The sequence below is a fragment of the Drosophila nasuta genome, chromosome 2R (genome assembly GCF_023558535.2).
Source record: "Drosophila nasuta strain 15112-1781.00 chromosome 2R, ASM2355853v1, whole genome shotgun sequence".
Taxonomy (NCBI): domain Eukaryota; kingdom Metazoa; phylum Arthropoda; class Insecta; order Diptera; family Drosophilidae; genus Drosophila; species Drosophila nasuta.
In genome coordinates, this window is record NC_083456.1 from 11,616,602 (window position 1) to 11,641,600 (window position 24,999).

Below are 24,999 nucleotides of genomic sequence, written 5' to 3' on the forward strand. Positions count from 1 at the left end.
AACCTATTTTGTTGACTCTATTCAGAACTCTTCTTTATTTTTATTGGCTGCCAATTTTAATGTACTTTAAAACATATACAATAAATGCGAATCCCCAAATTTGTAAAAGTGATAAATTTCAATTCACTTACAATTACAATTAAAATTTTTATTGCTCCAAATGATAAATAAAATATAACATTAAATTTAAGCCACACTTTGCCGGATCTTACTTTCTCATTTACTTGCTCTTATGATTATTTATATTTTCTTATTATTGAAGTACTTCCTTGATTGCATTTTTTCAATTAAATTAAATTTCGTTTGTCTCATGAAAGCATTCAATTTGTATATATTTATATAACTGATATAGACACACGACAACTTTGGCAGATGCTTCCGCACAGACATTTCTCTCTCGCATGCCACAAGATACTACAGAGTGCAAGTTTCCCCCTCTGAGAGCAGCTCCCCATAAAAAAGAGGTGGAACCCCTTAATATTTGGTTTAAAATATATGCGGCAAGCGGAGCTTCAATTTGATAGCTGGAAATTTATCGAGTGGAATGCTTGCGGCATGTCGCATGTCGCTGCTGCTGTCGATGTTGCCACACACGAGCCCCAAAAAACCAAAAACTACAAAAACGAAATGCAGAAAAAAGTACAACAAAATCTGGCAGCGTATAAAGTGAACCTGATGCCGATGGGCGACAGTTGTTGCAGTTGATGGACTACGCCGGCTGCCACAACAACAGCGCCAGGATTTTTTTTTTTGTCATCGTCGTTCTTCGTTTTTTGAATGCGACATTTAATGCGCCGCCGCGAAGCCAATCAAAAACCGGCGCTGGGGCAGCAGAAGCAGCAGCAGCCGCATCAGCTTGGAGCTGGGCGACGATTTGCTTGGATACTCGTAAATAAATGATAAGCGTGTGGTTTTTAATTACACACGACGACGACGACGACAACTTTTGTCTGCGTCGATTTTTTCGACTAGTTTCTGAACTTGACATATGGCACGCGTTGTGTGCGCCACAGTTTGTTGACTCTTCGCCAGCTGCCGAAGATGATGAGGTGGGCCAACTTAAAGTTTGCACAGTCTTCTTGTTAACATTACGCAAACATGCCACAAAAAGGATCTTTTGCTTTTCCCCCTCACTGCATACTGTAACATGCTGCGCTGCTGCCTCGACTACTGTCGCATTGTTTCATTCGAATTGCAAGAAATTCCACCCCATGAGTACTGTTGTGTCCTTTCATTGTCCTTTGATATATTTTCGTACAATTTATTTTACGATTTTCCTGCTTCTTTGTTGACGCGTCTCTCGCACTCACTTTTGTCGATTTTCCATGGCTGTTAAATTGATGGATTGCTCTGCGACTTCTGACACCACACAACATACAATTGCATTTCCCCCTCCGCATCCCAAGAAAAAAACTCAAAGAAGAAATTGCTTTGCCAAGTCTTAAGCAAGCATGAATAATGCGTCTAACAACTGCTCCTTGGCTCCTTTGGGATTGACTTCTGTTGCCTTTTGCCTTTTCTCTATCACATAATTGATTATGGAGAACTGAGCTCTCTAGCTTCTTGGCTAGTCAAACTCTGGCAGTCAAATTTAAGATGACATTCATTTCAAAGTCACACCAGCTAATGTGTAGCGTATGACTGCTATAAATCTCAAAAGTCTATCCGATTTGACAATAAAACTGTCAATCAAATTGCCGATTAAATTATATAACAATTCAATTCACGTCGATGCTGACAAAAGCGTCTAAAAATAAATCAATAGTGTCATCAAAAATCATTTAGTTCGCATAAAGAATTTAATTTAAATCCAATAAATAAATCATTCATGTAAAAACTGTATTCGAAGAGATGAGACTCTAAATTTAAATATTGAACTCTCACAATTTAGTAAGTAATTGTTATAAGAATGTCTTTCATGTAATGGCTGTATTCGAAGCAGTTGCAGATGGTATTTGAAATACATTGCCTCATTCACATTGAAGCTTCTTTCTAGTCTAGTACTACTTAAGATTATTTATGGGAATTGAGAAATGTAAACTAAAACAGTTTATACATTTTTTTTTAAATGTTTATAAAGTGTGTTCCTCCAACACTCCTCAATAAATCTTGAAAATAATATCCAATTATTAATAATATTAAAATTTGAATTTTTATAATTAAGAACATGACATAGACTGAATATACTTTTTATTTAACAAAATATTATATTGAAACTTCATCTTATTTCACTTTTATTTACTTTGTATTATTTACCATTATTATAGTTTATTTTTTCAGTAATATACTCTCTGACCTTAGATCTGTGTTTTTTTTAATTGAATTCACTTCAATTTCAATTTTAATTCAGATCTGACCGAACAGCTTTAATGCCCAGACACTTGTTCCACTTCAAAACAGAATGAATGAATCCCATGTGAAGTCAAGTCTATTCACAGTTGCTCTCATTTTCAATGCCAGCCCTCTCGCACACACTTAAACACACACACACGCACGCACACTCAGTCACACTCACATGCATATATTTTTATGCTGTCATAAGAGAACGGACGCAGCCACTTGAGAAATCCACCTGCAAGCGAGCGATTGTGGCACAGCGATCTGCATCTGCGATCTGTTTGCTCCTGTTCCCCCCCTCCTTGAGTTGCAAGTGCACTGCTCTGCTCCCCTTCCCTCCTGCATCACAGAGAGTGCTCGCTCCTCAATCTCCATAAACCTTACGCACACTTATGTTTTAATTTCGCTGGCCCAGTCACAGTTTGTCTCAGTCTCAGTTCCAGTCGAAGTTGAAGCTGAAGTTGAAGTTGTTGTCGCTGCTGTTTCTACTTGAACAAACTGCAGATTACCCAAGTTAAGCCCTTAAGTGTGTTCCATATCAGGTTTATCGTTACCAGCCCCAAATGTTGTTGTTGCTGGTATATCGAAGACAAGCATTCGCTTGAATGCATATACGATCGAAGGACCGAATGAACGGATTAAATATATCATTTTTGCCTCGTCTAATGAAAGGGTTGCCCCCAGCTCAGCTCAACTCAACTCGGCTAACACCTGAAAATTGCAGTTGCCACTTACCCAACCTGCTTCGCAAAAGCCCAAAAGCAACTGTTTTTTCACTTTATTTTTTTTTGGATTTTGTACTGAGGGAAGAGGAGCTACATACATGAATGGTTTATGAAGAAAGTTTTATACGGGGGTAGGAAATATTGCAGAGGCGTAATGATTGATATTGAGGAAGTTGTCTTGCGGTTATATTACATTGTCATGGCAAGTACAGTGAAAGAAATGAAGTCCCTTTATTAAAATCATATAAAACAATGATATATTACCAGAGTAAAATTTGAAAAATAAAAAATAAAGCATAAATAAAATTTGAATTACTTACGTTCTTAAATCATATTATATGATCAATAAAATATTCCCAGAATAAAATTTGAAACTGGAATATTAGAGCATAAATAAAATTTCATTTAATTTCGTTATTAAATCATAAGAAGAGCAACAAAACTCAAAATGTAAAATTCTAAATATAAATATTTTAACATAAGGAGGATTTCAATAGTTTCCTTATTAAATTTTCAAAAAAAAATGTATATCAAAGTCTTAAAATACATTTTTTATATTATTTTTTATTTAGTTTTAATGAACATTTAAGAATCTATTATATTTCCATAAATTTATACTTAATTGCTTAGCAATTTACTTAAAGAATTAAAAAAATATATTTTTTAGATCAAAATTTTATTTTTATTTTTATATTATTAATTTAAGATCTATTTTAAATAAATTCCTTATTCAAACATATTCAGTTGTTCAGAAAGTTACTTGTATAATTAAGAAATACATATTTCTTGTTTGATTTCATGATATTATTTTTCATTGGCCAATTATTGATATTTAATATATTGGAAGCAATGCCCGAAAATTTCTCTTAGTGTGTTTAAATGCTTCTGGTTTGTGTCGCTTGCGATTCAATGTCGATAATAAAGTCCTTAGTACAAAATTAACGATTAAACAGGGGCAAAAATACAGGGTGTCTACAAAGCCACACAACTCAAACCGATAACACAAATTTAAATAAATTCTCAAAGTATATTCATTTCAAGCGACTACAAAATTGATATCGTAAGCTGCGTGGTCTGGGGGGTGCATAATGAAGATTAGTTGGCGAACTTTTCCGAAACTTTTCGTAGTTTTGCCCATTCTGCATTATGCGCTATCCATGTTTACAAGCTCCGAGTCCGAGGAGCACCATCGCAAAAAGGAATTGGGCAAGTGATGTTTATAGTAACTTAACCATAATTTATTTTTATAGAGTTCATTGCAGAAAAAGACAAAAAGATTCAGTTAGTGGAACTTTCAAGTCTGAGTCAGAAGTGACAACTCAAATGGAGCAGTCTGTATACAGATATTGAATGCTTTTTTTTTGCTGGCACATTTGTTTGTGCTCAGGAAGTAAATGTGCACAAATTACCCCCTCGGCGAAAAGAGAAAAAGTTATCGAGAAGAGTTGCAAAACGGAAGCAAAAGTCAAGGTGCAAAAGAAAAATCATTACACCTGTTCTTAACCGAAGCGAACCGAGGCAGACCATAACGTGGCAGTGTCTGTGGCAGTCTCAGTGGCAGCGGCAGAGTGAGTGTAGAAAGCGTAGAAATCGAACACAGGATGCGGATGGGGCAGAGACACGAAACGAAGCGTCGCCTGCCGTATTTTTGGTTAATTTTTGGCTGCATTTCGATAAAGGGCTAAGAAGAATGAAGCGAGCGTGTCTACTACCCTTTGGTTGGGCTGTCTAGGGTTCTATTCGGTTGGGCTTTGGTCATGCTGCACTGAGCACGCGTGTTGCATGTTGCATGCGGCAGGCGACACACAAACTTGACTATCAAAATTAATAAAACTAAATACTCTGCGCTCCGATGCTCCGTTGTTGCACTCATTCTGTTAATGAGCGGGCAGCCAAAAAATGTGATATGCATCTGCAACAGGTTGCAACACTTCCAGTTGCAGTTTCAGTTGCAGTTGCAGCTGCATCTGCTTGCAGTTACAGTTACCAAGGATTTAGCACAAAATTGCGTTTTAATTGTTCACTTATCCGACATATTCAAGCTCCCCTTTTTCTCCCTATCATCTCGTCAACTTCTAGATCATTTTATTTACATTTTATATTGATGTCATAAGCACTCGGTTTTAACCTTTGCACCTGCCGCAGCTTGATGGCTGAAAGGTTTTGTTAGAATTAATGGCCCAAAAGGGTTGACTTTTGCCTCTTCGTGTTTCGGTTTTAATTGCAGTTCGTCTGCATTTTTCTTATTTATTATCTATTCATCGCAAGAGGCATAAGGGTTGCACTTTCCACTCAACTTCGAGTTGCAGTTGCATGAAAGTGAATCCATAATAAGCTAAGCTAACGGTAAATGCAGCATGCAACACATTTTCGGCTCGATAATTAGGCAATTTCTTAAACATCATAAATATTCAGAGCATAATTGCATACCTTCATTAAAGTAGGGGAAAGTCGAATCGAAAAAGCGTGAAAAGTTACTCAAACTTCCTTTCTTTTAATATGGAGTGAATGTGTGTAGAATTGAAATATGTTTCGGAGTTCTTGAAGTAAATATTTAAGGAGAATTTTCATATAAAATTTGAAATTAATAATATATGTAATTCTGGTTTAAATGTGAAGAGAAGATACAAAATAAGTAATGAAAATTTAAAGGTTTGTTAGGAATTAATAATAAATAAGAAAGAAGAAAAAAATATTTAAAGATCATTTTAACTTAAATTACAAATTATTATTATTATTATGTTAGATGTATGGAAAATTTGATTTAGGTGTTTTTGAAGTTGAATTATTCGAGAAGAAAATATTAAAGGAATAGCGACTATAAAATCGCATCATATTTAGAAGATATAAGCTTAAGAGGATAAAAACTATTTAATTTTATTATATGTAGGACAAATCTCGCCTAGTTGATTTTTGGGTCAAGTTAAACAACAGCTAAATATTAATGGCATATCGATTTCAATTTTACAATAATCACAAGTTAAGTAAACAACAAGTGTTATCAACAAGTCCATCTACTGACAAAACTTGTGCATCAATATTAACAACTTTATGATGCAATCTTCAATAATTAACTTGGCTCACCCTGTCGCAAGACAAAAGACTTAAGCCACAAACTACCGTTGGCATACAGCCATGAATTATGGCCAAAGGGTTGAGCGAAGCATTACATATTATTTAATCATATATGGGACTGATAGTGCAGTACTTCAATAAAACTGGATAGCAGGACAGCAAAATGAGGGGCCAGTAGGCGCACCTTGCGCTCTTTATTTGGCAGCATGAAAAATTGAAATGACAGTCGAGCTTATCGTTCGAAGGGAAGAAGCAAAAGCTGACTCCAGTAGTTGATTATTTTTGTTTTCCGTTTTATTTTTTTTTTTTTTTGGCAATGCGTCAGTTGCAATTAAAGTGACAGCACAGCGGCTGACTGGTATGACAGCCTGCAACTGTCAAAATGTCGCTGCGAAGATGGCAGTGGCAAAAACTGTCAGCGCTCAGTGTTGCGAGACAGACAAAGAGACAAATGTGACGCCATATAAAATCAATAAATTATGAAAGGCTCTTGGCGCACTCCTTGCACTTCTTTTGCAAAACGGCACTTGCATAATACATATTCTAAGTAAGGATGTGCACAAGGAGCAGCTCCAACTCCAACTCCAACTTCGACTGACTGACTACCTGGCAAACCGGTTGCAATTGGCTGACAAGTGGATACTGCCCAATGTCCTTAGGGAGAATGAATACACGTATTTGGCGTTGATTGATTTAACTCTCGCCTTGTTGTTGTTCTTGTTTCTGTTGTTTGTTGCTTAATGAATTAATTGAGTTGGGGCATAATTAAATTTGCACTTTTCATTTTTTGCTGCTTCCTTAATTTATGAGCTTTTAATTATTTTTGCAATTAAAGTTTGCAGCGTTCACACGTGGTAGAGCATTATAATTATTTGCTCGCAACAGGATCAACAGGATATGCTACTCATTTGTCAGTAGTGAAGCGTTAAATCGAAAGAAGGCTCAAAACCAAAAGCAACAACAACCAAATACAAAGGAAAATAAAAACAAACTTGATGGGCGCCCGCTTGCAAAACAAAAGACTCAGGCAACAAACTTGTTTTACTTTAATACTTTTTTTTGGCAGCTGCTTTCTTAAGCCATTCTCCATCGCATGTTCATAAAGCGTACTTGTTGTGTTTCTTTTTTTTGTTGTTGTTGTGCTGTCTCTCTCCCGTTTTTAATTATATGAAGTATTATTTTCTCTGTGCCGCATCATAATAGAAGTGATCTTTCACTCTGGTGCTGATGCTCAGGTGTATTTCCAGTGCCAATCCATTTGGCATTGTTCTATCTATGTTCACAGCGAGCACGACTAAAATTGTCATTTTAAAAACTCAATTGTTCGGAAATGCTCTACCTGCCAGAACACAAAAAATAACATCGAAAAAAACTGAAAGAAAGATGGGGGATAGTAGAAGAGAAAGACAAAGTAAAAACAATTTCGTGCGTAGCTGTTCTCTGTCGCACGCAGCTGGAACTACGGGATTGCAACAAAACAGATCTTCTTTCCTCTTCAATTTGAAGTTAAGGTTTTTGCAGGTGGACATCACGAAAGATTCTCAGGCTATGGCTATGTGTGTGTCTGGTTACGGTTATAAAACTGTGTTTTTGGTACATTGGCCAAACGTGGGAACAGCGTCTCGTTTTTGGCAATAACTCTTAGAGTGAATAGATTTCTAGCAAAATAGATAAAGAGCAATTGCTGCGAACAGTGAATAGTGAGTGCATCACCGTATAGATCAAGTGTCTTTAATGAAAGGTAATTCAATTGAAGGAAAGTTACGGTTCTTAGCTCATATTCTGTTTGAAACTCAAAAAGAATTTGTGATAGTTCAAAGAAATCAAAATATATAATACTTTGATCCACAGAAAATAGTCGATTATTGATGCGGATCATATTAGATACTATTTTATTTAAAACTCATATAGAATTTAAGATAGTTCCTGGAAATTTATATACTGACTTCAAAGGTTAAAGTTAAAGGTTATTAAAGTTTTAGAAAAGATAAGATGACATATAAATGATTCTATTATAATGTTTCAGCACTACACAAAAATATACACAATTCAATTAGACTTATTGTGAATTAAATCTACATCCGCAAAAAATAGTTGAATTTGAAATTAGATTATATTGCACTATAGCACTAATATTAATGTTAAAGTACACTTTTTCTAAATTATATATGTTTTAACGTTGTTTACACAACAATTACACGAAAGCTTTCTTTTTATTTCAAAATATTTACTCCACAAACATTTCACTTTCTGAACTGAATTTCGCCATTTGGTGAGTAAGTTTTCCGGCATGACTTAACATGAAATCATTCACTCGTTAGCTTCTATCGGCAATCAAATGAGTTGGCAACTTTGTGGCAAATGCCACAGCATGTTGTAATCTTGGCAAACACATTTTTCTAGCTTTAATTGTTTGCAAATTAGCTAATTAAGAGAATTAACAACAAAATAAAGCTTTAAAAAAATATTATTACAATTTTAATTGGAGTCAAAAATGATTTGCATTGGGGGCTGAGAACAGCGGGGTGAGTAACCCTCTGGGGTCAGTCTCGGTGGGCGGTAGGCATGGTGGAGGTGGATGGCGGGAGAGGGGAGGCGGCACATTTATGAGCCCATTTAAAATGTAACAACGAATTTCCGCAATTTTGGGCAACTGGCTGTTGCCTGCGATCTGCGATCTGCGGATGGAGATAAACCGCAAAGCACAACGACGACAACAACAAAGGCAACTCAAATAACCATAACCATAAGAAAATTAAGAAAAAATCCAAAAACAATGAGCTTAAACAACATAATTGAGATGTTCGAGAGCGCCCTGCCGTGTTTTTTTTTAGTTGGAGCCGAGGTCCGTTGTCATCGTTAAAGACTTAATTTATTTATTAGCCGCACATTTTAACTGCTTCATTGTTTAACCGTTCACCTCCGCAGGATGCGCAATTGGGGGAAAACAACGAACAACAACTAAAATTATATATATACTCGTATGTGTTTTTAATACTTATGCAATAAAATATATACAGCTAAAGAGGAGAATTATTGAGACGCATTTCGGCTCAATTGTTGAGCAGCCGCTCAGCTAATTAGGAGCCAACTTTGGCTCCTCCTTTCCCCAGTATGCGTCCCCCGCCTGCTCTCTGGGTTTCCCACCTTCCTCGTAAGTGAAGCTGAAAAGAGGCGGTTTCAGTCTGTGGCTGTGGCTTTTATGACTTTGTTTCTTCAGTCGGCATTTTGAGGGTTCGTTTCTGTGTTGTTGTTGCTGAGTTTTATGATGATATCCACAGATTTTGCACCTAATGAGAAAAATCTCCAGATTGGCCTTAGTTCAGCTCTTCTTTGCTGTCTTTGTCGTTGTCTCATCTGCCGTCTTCTCTGCCAATCTTGTTAAAGCCGCTGCCAGCCGCATTGACACTTTGTTGCGCCTTGCCACAAACTCTTTCTGTTGTTGTTGTTGTTGATGTTTTTGTAGCAACCAGTTGGTGGTTGCCTGCTTTTGGTCGTTGTACATTTGAAAGTCCGTTTGGCTGTCAAAAGTGTTAATTTTTAAGTGCCTAGTGAGAGTTTCGGCCGCTGAACTGGGACTTCCAAGCAGCTGCTGCTGTCATAGACCCCATCAAACAAACTGAGAGTGGAACCCATGTGCTCTCATGCCTTAGTATGGACCCAATCTGTGTGCGAGGTTTAATGAGTGCACAGGGTCAAGTGCCAAGTGTCTCGACTATTTTTTATTTGCCACATTCTTCTCAAAAATGTTGAACCCATTAATTTGTCGCTTGTCATTAGCGCACAGAATATGGGTTGTAAGTCGACTTTTCTCTGAAGTAGTCCACAGTTACACTTCTTTCTCTTCTCAATTTGGCAAATTAACAGTTGCTCATAACGGATTTGACAACCAAAATAAAGTAGGAGATCTTCTAGGAAAAACTTTTCAGTTGTGAGATTTCAGGAGTTAAAGTTTAAAGATGATAAAAATGTTCTAACTATTTATAAACTTATTTAAATTTAGTTTCTTATAGTAAATTTTGTACATTTTTAAGCCCCATACAATAATAACTGCAGTATTTATGATTGCGATTAGATAAAAATCGTAAAGGTTATTTAACAAATACTTTTGTTTGGCAAAAAAACTCCTACTGCAATATGTTCTTAGCTGCTTTGGCTGACAATCTGGAATGTTTAGTACTATATGGTATATTTTAAATATAGTACTATATAAATATACCAAATAAATCATTCGGTATATATTATCACTTTCGGGGCATATTTTCAGTATATTTGTAGAATTCCTTCAAAAATGTTTATTTATTTTATATTATTATATTTTATTTGACGTATAGTTAATGTTCTAAACATAGAAATATCTACATTTTGTATTTCAAGTTTTGTATTTGTTCCAAATATATTTCTAATTTATATTAAAAGATTAACCTTTTTTTATTTATAATTAATAAAGCTCATCATTAATTCAGATATGCAATTAGTTCATTAAGAATCTGCAAAAAAAACTTTCTTTATTGTGAAAAGCAAAAGTTCATTACAAAAATTTACATAATGAATTTTTAGTGCTGTGGTGAAAATTGCAAATACAATTTCAGCGAAATTCAGGTGAAGAACGCGAGAACATGACGCATGTGGAAGCCAGAAAATATGTTGGGCATCATATTTAATTATTTCAAAAATTGCATTTCATTTCATATCATTCGGAGACGCACAACAGCAGCAACGGAGAAAAACGACGATGAAGACTGTGCCGAGTGTCGTTAATTTGAGAAGAGCAGGAGGCCAAGCATGACATGCCAAAAGAGGGCGGAAGAAGGCGGTGAGCAGAAGGAGTACAGGAGGAGGAGGAGGAGGAGGAGGAGAAGGCGGTAGCCCTGTCAGGCGTTGATTGCCGCAATGTTTGCAAGAAATATTTTGATGTTACCGTTATTTTTGCTTTATATAAATACATTGGCGGTGGCATGTTTGTGAATTTATATATTTTTATTTTCTCAAGCGCATGTCGCAGCGGTGGCAATTTTTCTGCAACATGCTCCAGAATGGAGCAACCTGGTCGTTGTCTTCTGATGGTGATGGTGATGGCGGAGACTCGAGTAGTTGCAGGAGGGTTAATCAACTCAATTAAGCGGACAGTGTGCGCGTGTTAAGTTTTGAGTTGTTTCTTTTTCGGCAAGTGCCGAGCTGATTGTTCGTCCAGTACAAGACATTTAATTGAGCTAAGATCCCAGGCACTTGCCGACCACAGAATGCAGCTCTTTTACTGCTGCTTTGTGGCTGCTTCAAATGTAAATTTCTGCGTCGCGTCTCTTTTGGCTTTTGGCATAGCGCACTAACGAAATAACGAAAAGGCAACGGCACGGAATGGCACTCATGTCACACATAAGCAAACGCATTATCATCTCCATAATTCAAATGCTGGCTAGCAGACTGCAGCTTGCATGACTCAACAGGATCAGATAAATGCCAGCGTTTGTTTGCCACAAAAATATGAAGAAATGCTACAAAGCTTGTACGTAGAACGGTAGCCACTGCCGTTGACACTTTATAGCTGGCAAGCCAACAAAACGAACAGGCCAAGATACAACCAACAACAACAACAACGTAGAAAAAAGCCTTAGGCTTGATATCTGACTGTGGGTTCGCACAATGTATCATCGTGTCTCCGTCGCTGGCGTGAATGAAAAATAAAGCATGCAAAAGCCAAAAAATAATAAAATAAAAGAAGAGAGAGAGACAAAAAACGAAATCCCAATCGCAAATCCGCTGCCAAACAAAAGCGACGCAATATTGCCCATGACTATGACTATGACTGTGAGTACACTATATGGAATATGGTATATGGTGAAAATACTTACTCATAGATAGATATGTCTGCGCAAATTCACAGCATGCGCCAATTTCTCAAGAAACCGACCCATGGCGTCCCCAGGCGAGGGCTCAACATTGTAAACAACAACCAAAATATTGCCACTGTTTGCCCAATGCCAGCGTGAGCGTCGTTCTCCGTATGTAATGTCTTATATGCTGGTTGCTTTGTTCTCTTGACTTTTGTGTTGACACTATTTGGGCACACGGGGCAGATGTGGGTGCCGTTGGCGCGTCAGCGAGGGAGCTGCCGAATTATTTATTGTGTGAGAAAGCAGCGGGAAATGCGCATGTCAATACATCAAAATAAACAAGAAGCTAGAGAAATTTACTAAAACACAATGTGCAACATTACAATAACAAATGGTGTATACCTATTTAAATATTTAAAAGGTGTAGAATATATCACAAAAAAACATTCCTATTTCTTCTTATAAAATTCTACAAAAAATTATCTTATTATCAACAATATAAATTTACAAAAAATTAAATGAATATTGTCACCATTTTCGAGATGATAGATTATAAATATAAGATTGGCCAAAAAGTCTCGCTGTATTTTTTATTGAATTTTCAATTGTTCATAAAATTGGTTATAATAATGCGATTTAAGTCAAATATGCGCCGTTTTGTTTGATGACGAGTTCCCAACGAGATGCCATCTTCATAATGCCCCTCTAATAGAAGCTCGCTTCCTTATTGGCATATTATTATGCCAATATATTATATTACAATTTAACACAATTTGTTTAATATAATAGAACAATTTTCAACTGTTTTATTCTCTTTATCATTTATATATACATTTTATTCTATACATCTCTAAAATTAAACAAATGTTTTGCTAAAACTAAATAGTTTTTTATTATTTATTTTTTTAGATAAATTTACTTTTCTCTAGATTAGAATTTTTTTTAAGAAGTGTTATTTTTTTAAGACTTTTTAAAAAAAAAAAGTTTTCAAACTTATTTAATATAAAAAAACAATTTACGATTTCAAATATTAATTTTATATATATTTTTCACGATATTCAATCTTTAAAAATTGTAAAAATGTTTTACTTTGTTAGTTAAACTAATTTCTTACTAATTTTTCTTGGTGAAATTAATTCTCACTTCCCAAACCTTTCCCTTTTTCCAGCTTAATCGTATGAAATTTCATTTAGTTGTATTCTCTAACCACTTTTAACATTTTCTTTGCTCGACATGCTCTCAAACATTGCGTTTAGAATGCTCTTTTCACTTATCACTTTTCGAATCATTTCATTTATACGCTTCATTCATAACTCGGCACCATGATTAATCAAAGATTGCACTCCGCTGGGCGTTGCTCTCACATTATCGCTGCCTCTCTTGGAAGCTGGGCAATCGATTTCATAGGCTCTTTACTGTCGACTTCTTAAGGAAATGTTTGTAAATGCTGCACATAACTTAGGGAAGACAATGCGTTGACACACTGCAACGTGTTTTGTTGTTGCTACTCCTTATGACCGACCATTGGCCAGTCTAACTTATGACCAATTGTCAACAGGACAACGCCTTTGGCAGCAGGCAAAACAAACAATCAATAAGCCAAGCTGCGACAATGGATGTGGCATGACAACATTGTGCGTTTCTATGCCTTCCGTTTGAGCATGAAATGGCGCAACAATGGCCACATATATTTCCCAAAAAACTCCTCCATCCAAGTGTCCCACAAAATGATGCATGAGCCGAGAGCTAACGGAATGTCTGTAAGGATTTCACTATAATAATAGTTTTCCTCTATGCAATTGATTTTGTGAAAGAGTAAATCTTCAGAAAGTTCACGATTAAACAAAAGACTTAGGCAACAAACTTGCAGCGTTCTCCTAATTTTTAGCTATAAATTTCCCATATACCAAATATTTTTTTCGGCTTTTAACGATTAGGCCAGCATTTCTACAGGCTGTCGACCCTTTCACTTGACTTCACTTCACTTCACGCCACTTAATCTTGACGCGTACGTGTCTAGCCACACAAAGCTTGGCTTAAACAGCAATAACAACGAAAACTGAAAACTCAAAAAAATAATAGTAATGAAAATAATAATAAATAACAAGAAAAGAGATTTATTATATTAAATGCACGCATTTAGCGCCACTTAAGACGCCACCGTGTAGCCGTGTAGCAAAAGCAGGAAGTCGACATAATTCTCATAAATATCAATAATGTTTTTTGTTCAGCTTTCGGTTTTTTATTTTCCTCTCTGCGCAGTTGTTGTAATGCTGCTTGTAATGATTGTTATGTTTATATTTTCGTAGAGAACCGTCGTCGTGAGAGCGCCAGCGCCAAACTTCAAATGACACACAGCAGCAACAGCAGCAGCAGCAGCAACAACAAGAAATGCTACTAATAATAACCATAATAATAACAACAAGCAATTTCATAAAATGCTGCACGTTTACAGCCGCAAATCGAACGACCAACGACGATGGCGATGGCGATGGCGATGACGATGACGATGACATCGACAAAGTCCATTGGCGAACGACAATGACAACAAGTGAAGTCAATAACAACAACCATGACAATTACAACAACAACAGTTGCAACAACAACATGCAACTGGTCTGCAACCTGTTCAGTTGCAAACTATTTTAAGCTAGATAAAATGCCTTAGTTAAGAGTGCTTGAGTCAAGAATACTCAGTTCTTTCAGTTATTGAAATTCGATTATTGAAATCGGGTTAATAAAAATAAACTTACATCGCATGGCATTAGTAATAAGTGCATGAGTTATGAGGTGACAAACTCTAGAAACAGAATTAGATCATTTTGCAATAATAAACAAGCGTGATATAAGAAATATGTCTGATAAATTATATATAATAGATTTTTGTTTTCATTATTTTCAAAACAAACTGCAATATACAAATCTTTTATTAAAGAATAACTAATAAGATTAGATAACTTAGATTTCTGAAACAAGTTGAGATTTTATTTATCTGAAAATTACGTTGATGATAAATTCATCCAAAAAACACAAACAATCTATGATACGTTTTTACATATATTTTGTAAAATTATTTTGATATTATCAATCGTAATCTAAATAAAGTTAAACTAGTAAAAATAGTTTAAATAAAATTATCTGTAGATAGATAAATTTTTGTGCTCAATCTCATGGGCGAGAATTACCATTAAAAATATAAAACAAAAAACATGAAAATATTTAATATAAGCTCTTCAAATTGTCACTTCACTTATCGAACTTTTTAAAAAATTGCTGTCGATTTTTCAACGCGAATAATATATTTAAATAAATGTATACAAGAAATGATTAATCATCTGTTTTTTATGCAGCCAATGTAGACGTGAACTTCATTATATGCATTACAGCAATACCTTTTGCCCAGGCTGTTAATTGCAGCGTCCTTTCGGTAGCTTACGGATTTCCCTTTCGTCGGGGCGTTTTCAATTATATAGCCAACGCGATGTGATGGGCACTTTGAAGCCTTTCACAAGCTTTTGGTCGTGTGACTTTTAGCGCACATTTTCAGGCACTTTAACGCCAGCGTTGGACCATCGCAGCGTCTGTTGTGAGGTTGTGAGATTGTGTGGTTGTGGCTACGGCGACCGCATTGACATAACACCTCATAATTTGCGGTACACATTGCAGGCTATCTGCCACGCCCACCAGCCCATCCACACGCCCTCCAATGTTTGCTGCTGCAGCGGCGCACGCACTTCACATGAACTTTCGCCTTGAGAATTCTTAAATTGCCTGTGGCCAGGGCGCAATTTGATTGCAGCTGTGGCTGCCTCTGCTGTTGTTGTCGGTTGTTGTTGCTGTAAAGGAAAAGAAAGTGTCGTCACCAGCAGCGTCAACAGTTGGCTGCTGCTGCATAGGTATTGTCATTGCTGCCGCTGCTGCTGCTGCTGCTATCATGGCGCTCATGTTTCGCCACACCTCAAACAGTTTACATGTCCTCGGGGCAAGTTGCGGCGGCGCTCGCACTTTCTTTTGCGCGTGTCCAGCTACTGGACCTCAGACATCAGAGCTCAGAGTTGGTTGCTTGATGTTCACACTTTAGGAAAGTTGGTTTTCAGGGCCGTGAGGTGCGAAAAACAGTTTGCAACGTTGTCGCCCGAAGTGTGGCCATCATCACCAACAACAACAACGATGCGATGCATCGATGGGATCGATCGATCGAGTGCAGCCAGCCAAACCTCTTCGTGCGTGAACCTTTCTTGTGGACAATACGTGTGTATGTTGGGCGCATAAATGTATATAATTTGCATGGAAATTGCCATGTGTATGCATTGACCGTGATCCGTGATGTTATGCATTTAATGCTTAATTTATACTGATTTTTACCGCCAGCAATTTGCAGTTGTATTATTGAGTAAAAGCGAAATGCGTCCGCTGATGTGGTCACTGAAACAAAAGACTTAAGAAACAAACTCAGATTTGCTAGACCAAAAAAAAACTATAATCAACAATGATCCCATGCACAGGCTAACGGACACGAAAATTGTTGTTCGAAATTGTTAATTGTTCATAAATAAATTTATCATATAAATTATGAATTAAGTTCATGGCATGACAAACATTGCAAGCAGCGCAACAACTGCCAAAAGTCATTAACTGGCGCCGCTCTAATAAGCACCAAAAACGAGCTAAGCCAAAAACTTATACAGTGTGCCAAATTAAAGAAAACCGAGGGGAAAATGTTTGTTGCACTTAGAAAGAAGTAAAACTAAAGCGAGAGAAGTTATCAAGATTTTTACACGGTTAAAGTTGACAGCTTTCTGTTTGTATTTCCATTTTGTCAAACGCTGATCACCGATAGGTGTAAAAAAGTTGTAAAAAGCTGTCGTAAATATAGTTGAAATTAGTGTTCAATTTATAAAATAGGCCTAATTTATTAGCATAAGGTTAATAGCTTACACAACGCTTAGCTTCGAATTGAAACTGATATCGATTTGAAAATCTAAGATTTGGGAAGAGAAATTCGAGAGTTTGGGAACTTTAAAAAGTGATTACCATGTCATATTAAATAAAAGCATAAGTATATATTCTTCTTAGCAAACTTGCTACCACTGTGCAAAGCTGTCCAAATGTGAAGATGTGCAACAATTTCATGCCCAAAAATGTAAATACATTTTTTTTTAGCATTGTTGCCTGCATAATTAGTTCATAAGCTAGTTAGTTAGCCCTTTTTGGTACACGCGAACTTTTCCTGCCAATTTTTTTTTATATTTGCTGCTTTAAAATGATCGGGGAGAGAGAGCGAGAAATTGTGCATCCAAGATTATTTATTATTTTAATTATTTCAGCAGAAATAAATTGCATTGCATGTGGCCAAAGTGGCGCCAAGTTGACGGCACCAACTTGGATGAGTTTGACAGTTCTTTTGTACGTGCTTAACATAAATGTTTTCAACAATAATTAATAATACAAGACACACAAAAACAAAACCTGCTTGAGTCACATTCGATGAAATACTCGAGCTCAACGAGAGAGCTAAAAATAAAGAAAAGAATAAACAGATTGGCGAGTTTATTACAATAAATCAAGCTAATTGGGAGGTCTATGCTGTGAGTTGCTGTAAAAGTGAATAATAGATTGTGATAAAGCAAAACATTGTGTGACAGTCACAGTCAGCGACCCTTTGATAATTTGTTGTCATTTCTTTGCTCGCCACAAATTTGTTTTATGCAAATTTAATCTCATTCAAACTGAATTTTTAACGACTGCTCAAGATAGCTGATAGCAGATAACGAAGCCCCAGAGCGAGCCTAATTGAAATGTTTCTAAAATTTCACAGACTTCCCCAAAAATTTCTTCTTTTCACTTTTGTTCATTTGCATAGCTCGTATTTCTTATTTTTACTGTGTTTCAGTTTTTGCGATGTTTCGTTCACACGCAACAAACTGAAATAAACACAAAAAAATATAAGAAATGAAATAAAAATTTTAATACAATTTAATTTGCTACCTTTTTTATTGTCCCGTTGTTCAGTTGACATTCACATATTCATTCGACGTAATTATACAGCCTTGTCCGCTGAACGTGTCTGAAAGGGTTGCCCTGGTCAACATTTTTTGGTATTGGGGTCAGTCTCGTTGCCCCGGTCAGCGTCTTCAACATTGTTGCAGTTCCCATCCATTGTGTCCTGCCACACGGTGAACTCAATGCGCATGCTCATGCGCATTCGCGGTTCGCTCTTTGGTGTATAATTAGAGCTGAAAGCATATTTGTCAAGTTGCATGCGGCTGCAGTTTTGCAGATCCAAAGGATGCGATATGTTAATGGTAAAGAGCGTTCCACTCGCTCCCAGGCCAAATTGAGTAATTGTTTACTTTATGCTCCAGTCTGTCGGAGTGTGCATGTGCATGTTGATTGGACAGGCTGCAAACAGGCGGCAACAAATTGAAAATTTAATATGTGCTCCAGATACTTATTATATAGACATGTGTATGTGCATTCAGTGAGTGCTTAACGAAAATATACCCAAATAATAGCTTTATAAACTAGTTGCATATGTCTTTTATTTTTAACAATCTATTTACGCAATTCTCTATAAATGTTTATATGTATGTTATAAGGTTCAAGATCGCTGCCTCAGTTATCAGTTATTGCAAGCAATTTATACATATTTCTTATAAGTATTTGTATTCACTTAATGTACACTTAATGAAAAATGTCGAAATAGATATATACTATGTGTATTTTGCAACATTCAAGTTCGTTGTCTCAGTTATTTGTTTTTGTAAGGAATATAAATATTAGTATTTGTAACGTGAAAAGTGAAAAATGTGAAACATAAAACTTATACCAAAACATTTTTTTTTTATTTTGAATAAAGATTAATCTTGATGAGTTCTTGATTTTCGAATTATGGTTTTGTTTTAAAAGAAGTGCCAAAATGAACAAAAATTGATTGGATTTATATATTTTAATGTAAAACAGAAAAAGTTCCTAAGTTCAATCTTTGCTCAAAATATAGTTGTAATCCAGAGTTATTAGAATTACCTTTACTTATTTTGAAAATTGTTTCAGTTTATGTTGTTTACACTGTAAACAGCTTAAACAGCACTCTAAAATTTTCGACAGAGATTTGCTTTTATTTTAGGTATATTATTTATGTTTGTCAATTTTTTTTTTACAATTTTTTTACTCTATTCTCCCTCACATCACCTTAATTCGCTACCTCAGTCTTTTGTTATTCCAAGCAATAGTATATAAGATCGTATAAACATAATTCTATATATGCGAATTATGTTTATCAATTTATTCACAACTCTTCATCTATATATTCTGTCTTACAACACCCAAGTTCGTTGTCTCAGTCATTTGCTGTGGCAAGCAGAATAAATAACAATTATTGATGAGAACATGAAGCAATGCCGCCAGAGACATCAGCAAAATCGAAAATGACATTCACGACAAAACAATTTTAATGTAAATATTTCAAATACGTACTCATGCCGGGCTGGCCCTGTAATGAGCTCTTCAGGTTTGTTAATGATACCACGGACCCTGGGTCCTGACAGACAGTTAAAAATAGTGTGGTAAGCTTTTTACCTAGCTACTACTTGTTTCTTACAATTTGTACGGCCGCCAAGACACTGCCAAGGCGAGAGAGAGAGTGAGAGACAGAGAGAGATAGAGAGAGAAATATAATGTAAAGAAAAACAGAAAATCTGAAGATCGACACAGAAAAACAGAAAACACACACAAACTTGAAGTTGGAGTTGAAGTTGCAGCAAAACTTGTTGCCTGCTTTAATGCATCAATTAAATTTTTTTTTTTTTTAATTATTGTTGTTGCAGTGGGTTTTTGTTCCTGCTTCTCCTGTGCTCCTGTCCTCCTGTCAACGACATGCTGTGCTTTTTTTTGCTTTTTTGTACCAAGGCATCTTGGCAAACTGCTTGCGAAGTAATTTTGAAAGCCGTCACTTGTCGACGCCGGGCATCGGCGTGTGTGTTTATTGATATGTTTTCATTATTGAATTAGTTTTTAATAAAAAAAGCGAAGTCAATTAAGTTAACAAGTTACTACAATACAAGCATTGGCTATATCTTGGCCTCTCTATGTATGAGGCTATGGGAATAATCGCAATTATGTTTTCATACAAAATTATTATTTTTTTTTTGTAGAACTCCGTCTGAAGTGAAAACAAATACAAGGCAAAGGTCAGTCATTGAGGTAAGTTCATCAACAAATCGGATTACAAATTAAAGTCAACTCACAAGACATAATTAGTTTTAATGCCAAACTTTTATTATCGGGCATAAATTAATAAACTTGTAAAACTGTTAAAGCATTTCCGTTGCCACGTTCGTTGTCTAAGTCATTTGTTTTAGCCCAAAGAAGACAAAATGCTCAGCTCGAGCTTCGGCCACCACGCAACGTCGCATTTGACGCATTCACGCATCGGCTGCCAAAATAATTGTATGGCAAAGCAGGCAACAACAAATTTGGGCTGTAATAAAAACATTGGAAATATAGCTGAGAATGTTAGAGTAGCCGCTACCCTGTAATTAGATGAAATTCTTCGCAGGCTGAAATTAAGTTTCTGAATATATTTAGTAGAATAAGCTATGCAAATGCAAAATAAAACCAACTTACTTCAGCAGTGAAGGTTAGTAAAGCAAAGATATTTAATATAAGATTCTGTTCGCAAAAACTGTAGCAAATCATCATACCCTCTCAATGCAATTTGACAGAGGGAATTCGGTATCAAAACATAATTTAGTTTGTTGTAATCAACACCCGTCGTCTGCTGAGTCCACACAGAAGCGCAGCCATTAAGTGTGCATGACATTAAATTAGCGCCACAATCAAGACACAGCAATAATAACTAGAGAAAATAGGCATAAAAACAAAAATAAAGCCCATAATCAAATTATGAGAAGAACGTGAAGGGAAATTTTTTCAAAGTTCTGCAATTAGTTACAGTGCATGATTTTCATTATTTATGAAACGAAAGAGAAACATAAAGTCAAATAACTGAAATGCCAGCACATTATGCCTGACAAGTCCGAAAAGAGTTAATGCAAAAAGAAAACATCAGCATTTTCAACGGTAATATGATGTTAGGGCCCCAAAAGCTAATGAAATAAACAGGACACGCTCCCTATGTCAGACAATAACTCACAAATAACACAACTTGGCAAAACTTGTTATGCAACATTCTGAGATACTCTACACGCTGAGAAGGTATATTCGAAGGGGAGATCAACGAATATTTCCAACTCTTGATGGAACTGTTGTCAGGTATATAAAAATGATCATGCTTTGAGCTCGTGTTGCACTTCGCTGTTGTTGATGTCGTTGTTGTTGTTGTCAACAGATGTAGCTCTTGGCATTGACTGTTGTTGGCATCTTGGACTTTTCAATATGACAATTCTTAATATTCTGATGCCGACTGCAAGTGGTTTATACAAGTTTTTCATTTTGTGTTTGGACTCGTCCCGAAAGAGAGAGAGAGAGACTCGACTGTCATAAAGCTGCACGTTTTAGCTACAGTTGGAGAATCTCAACAATTTTAAAAGTGTGCATTTATGCCAAGTGGCATCTGCAACGGCGTCGGGCGGCCTCAAACTCAGTCTCAGCTCCAGACTTCACCTCAGTTACTGTAGCTGTTGCAGTTGTCGTTGCAATTTTCGTTGTCGTCGTTCATCGGTTGCCTCCCCTGCCGGCAGTGCGTTTATTAATTAGCAGCCATCCCGATCCCGACACACAAACACACACACAACCAGCTGACAGACAGTCAGACAGTCAGAGGCAAAAGCTAAGATTTAGCTGCAATGCAGAGAGACTCGATCTCAGACTCAGACAAACGCACACTTGCGCATTTTTTCTTCAATTAAAAATCGCAAACAGCATTTCAATCGTCTTGACCGTCTACTGTTGTTGTTGTTGTTGTTCTTGTACTCAGTCAGCAAAAAAGAAATTGTTTAAATGCCGGCCGCAGGTTCGCCCCACTGGCGACAACTGGCAACTCCTGTTAGCTGTTTGTTTGTGAAGCAGGCGAAGGTGTGGACAACGTTAGTTGCTAATTTTGCATTTGAATATTTCATAATAATTTCAGAATAGCATAGAATTATCGGAGATACGAGATAACTATCAGAATTTCACTTGATTCTGTAGTTAATTGTTTGTTTTTCTTTCAATGTTAATGATGTCACACTATCAACTATATTAGCTTCGAATTATATTAGCAACTTACTTTAGATAATCTTAGTGCTAAGAATATTACATTAGTTTATTTCATTATTATTAGTTTCTGAACTACTATACATTTTTTTATATTAATTATTTACATTATCTTTAATACTAAAATTATTATTAGTACTACACTATTACTTAAATTTAGTTCAAAGATGATGCTCCAGTGATCCTTAAACCGCCTTCACATCCGCAGATCATCAGGCTGTCTGTCTTCTTATAAAGGCAGCTGCTACCGTTTCTATTCTTGTGCTCTAATCCAGCGCAACTAATAAACCACAAAATGCTGGCTTAAATCCTTTTTGTGCTGCTCCATGCTGTTCTATAAGCTGTAAGCTGCACGAGGCCAAGATGCTTGGTCGATAAATCAAGACAATAACAAGGATATGCCCAGCATGCACACATTGCGTGGCCACACCTTGAAAAAATAAGCAAAAGGATTAAATTCACTCTCTAACGGAGCGCAAGAAATCCAAGTCCTGGCATACTCCTTCTTAATTGTCTTCAGCTTCACAAAAAAAAAAAAAAACAAATCCTTTCCGCTACAGCCTACACCCCAAAAGGCCACAAAGAATGAAAGACAAGACACAACAGCAATCTCGAAGGTGTGTGCGTTGGCATGCAGCATCTAGTTTTTTCTTTCCCCTTTTTCAGCATCCCTTTCATTGCTGTTAAAAAAAGCAAAGAAGAAACGCACCAGCATGCTCTACTAAATTCAGCTACCCCCAACCTGGAGGAAGATCTAAACTCTAAACTGATGCGCGCATGCTCGACAACAATATGAAGAAATGTCTTGGCACTTAAGTCCCTGCTGATCCCAAAATAAAAAAAGAAAGAAACCCTCAAGAAGCAAGCATTCTTCTGCTGCATTCTTGCTAGTCTATTTTTCGGAAATTAAAATGTCTACTCCTACTATTTGTCGGCGAGGGTTCGGCACTCGGATTTCGTTTTTTAGCTCTCTAGGACTATCTATCACAAGCGCCTGCTGGCTGCCTGTCTCCCGGTGATGATGAATGTGCGCGTTCGCCGTCTCTAATTCAATTTATCTTAGACAAAGTCAGCATCATAATGGTTTTCACTCAACTTTATATATAGCAACAAGAGCGCCAGCTGTCCTTCTTTTGTTTTTTATTCGACTCTTCTTGTGCTTGTCTCCTCATGTGGACGTTGTCAGACGTTGTCAGGAGTTTTTAAATGTCATCTTAGAATGGATAAAACTATTTGAACAAAAAACTGATACTTAAACAAGAAAAAAGCTACAGTTAAGTGTCCTCGATCCGCAGACTCATTTTCAATAAAATATATACCAATATATACTCAACTAACAACTAAAATATACCAATCGCTATATTTGGAATATTGATATACTATTATATTCAAAATATAACCATAGAGCACGAAAAACCAGATTGTTCAAAAAACAACTAATACCCCTTTTATCCATATAGAAATAATTCTATTTCTTAAAAATCTTCAGCAATTTTTACCTTTTTTTAGTAATCATAAACACTTTAGTTTTGATTGTATGTACCTCAAATTAATACTTGAGTATGTTACATACACCTTCGGGATAAAGAAAAATATAACAACCTACTACATTACGGGTAGATGGTATAAAAATAAAGCAAAGTATTAGAAACATATATTCATTTATTTTTTGGAACCATATAATTTGTTTAGTTTTGTCATTACAAAGTACAACATTTATATTATACAATTTATTTTGCCTAACTGCTGATGAATTTTATAAATGCCATTGACAATGACTGCAACACATCACATTAGTCGATGGAAGTAATTAAAGTTAATCGAGTGTTCCATGTGATGAGGGGCTGGGTGCTCGGCTTGTGGCCGGACTGTTGGCGGGGGGCGTGGCATCGGGACTGCGTCCAATCGGTACCAGCAATGGTCCCATGGGTCGCCTGGCTCGAGGAGCACCGCGTGTGCCGCGACTCACAGGCGTCGATGTCTTGGAGCGCGGTCTTCCCGGTCCGCGTTTGACCAATGAGGCGGATGGTGTGCCCATGGGGCTGGCGAGCACGGGGAAAATGCTAGATGAGTCTGCAAAACGAAACAATTTATAAAAGCGGATTAGTTGAAGTCTGTGATAGAGCCAAAAGGCAGTAAAGTACTCGTCCATTAATGTGAATGTGCATTAAATCCCCTGCTTCAAATGCAAATAAAGCAAATTAGTGCGTCGCTCGTAAATTGCAACAATGTTGTCGCTAATACCCCCGACGCTTGTGGCTGCACGTTTCGGCTGCGAATCCTGCCACACATCCGCATCCCAGGCAACAATGTTGCATACTTTTGGGCGCTTCAATTGTGGCTTTTTAATTGCCGAATCTACACGAGCCAAAAGAGTCCTGTGAGGACACACACTCCACTCAACGTGGAAAAGTGGCATTTATGCAATGTTGCGCTTGCAAAAATACCCTGTAATGGCGAGTGTTGCGGGTATGTGAATAAGGCTTAAAATTGATTGATTAATTCTGCAATAGGTGTACCATATTATAAACATGTTCCAATTCGATTTACTTAGACATATCATTAAATGTTTCAGTTGTACATAAATTTCCTATAAATTTTTTTATTTACTCCAGTCAATATTTAAATCTTGTATTGTAATTGTAAATTCTTTGTAAAGTTGTAAGTTTTATGTTGACATTTCATTTCAATTACGAATTATTTTTTATTATTTTGATCAATGTTTTAGTCACTATCGATTTCTTGTTAAATTTAATTTTGAATTCCCTTCATCAATAAATTTTATTTCCTTTCTAGGATATCTTATAGTCGTT

The 24,999-nt window shown here is 36.4% G+C and overlaps 2 protein-coding genes across 2 annotated transcripts in view; one reads left to right on the forward strand and one right to left on the reverse strand.

Moving 5' to 3' along the window:
* Positions 1–4,021: 4,021 nt before the first annotated feature.
* LOC132785672 (uncharacterized) lies at positions 4,022–4,915 on the forward strand. The gene is made up of 2 exons (XM_060791869.1): positions 4,022–4,268; positions 4,313–4,915. The coding sequence occupies exons 1-2, from the start codon at positions 4,151–4,153 to the stop codon at positions 4,375–4,377; spliced, it is 183 nt and encodes a 60-aa protein (XP_060647852.1). The 5' UTR covers positions 4,022–4,150; the 3' UTR covers positions 4,378–4,915.
* An 18,915-nt stretch (positions 4,916–23,830) lies between these two features.
* LOC132784183 (chromatin-remodeling ATPase INO80) overlaps positions 23,831–24,999 on the reverse strand; it is a 48,235-nt gene continuing 47,066 nt past the window's right edge. The window contains exon 14 of the mRNA XM_060789612.1: positions 23,831–24,259. Within this exon, the coding sequence (XP_060645595.1) occupies positions 24,003–24,259 (257 nt within the window). The 3' untranslated portion in view covers positions 23,831–24,002. The remainder of the gene's footprint in view (positions 24,260–24,999) is intronic.

Bases quoted from the DNA above. Each gene is read 5' to 3' on its own strand.
- LOC132785672 (XM_060791869.1), top strand. From the start codon at position 4,151: ATGAAGATTAGTTGGCGAACTTTTCCGAAACTTTTCGTAGTTTTGCCC. The intron at 4,269-4,312 runs GCAAGTGATGTT...TTATTTTTATAG, and splicing joins CCATCGCAAAAAGGAATTGG to AGTTCATTGCAGAAAAAGAC.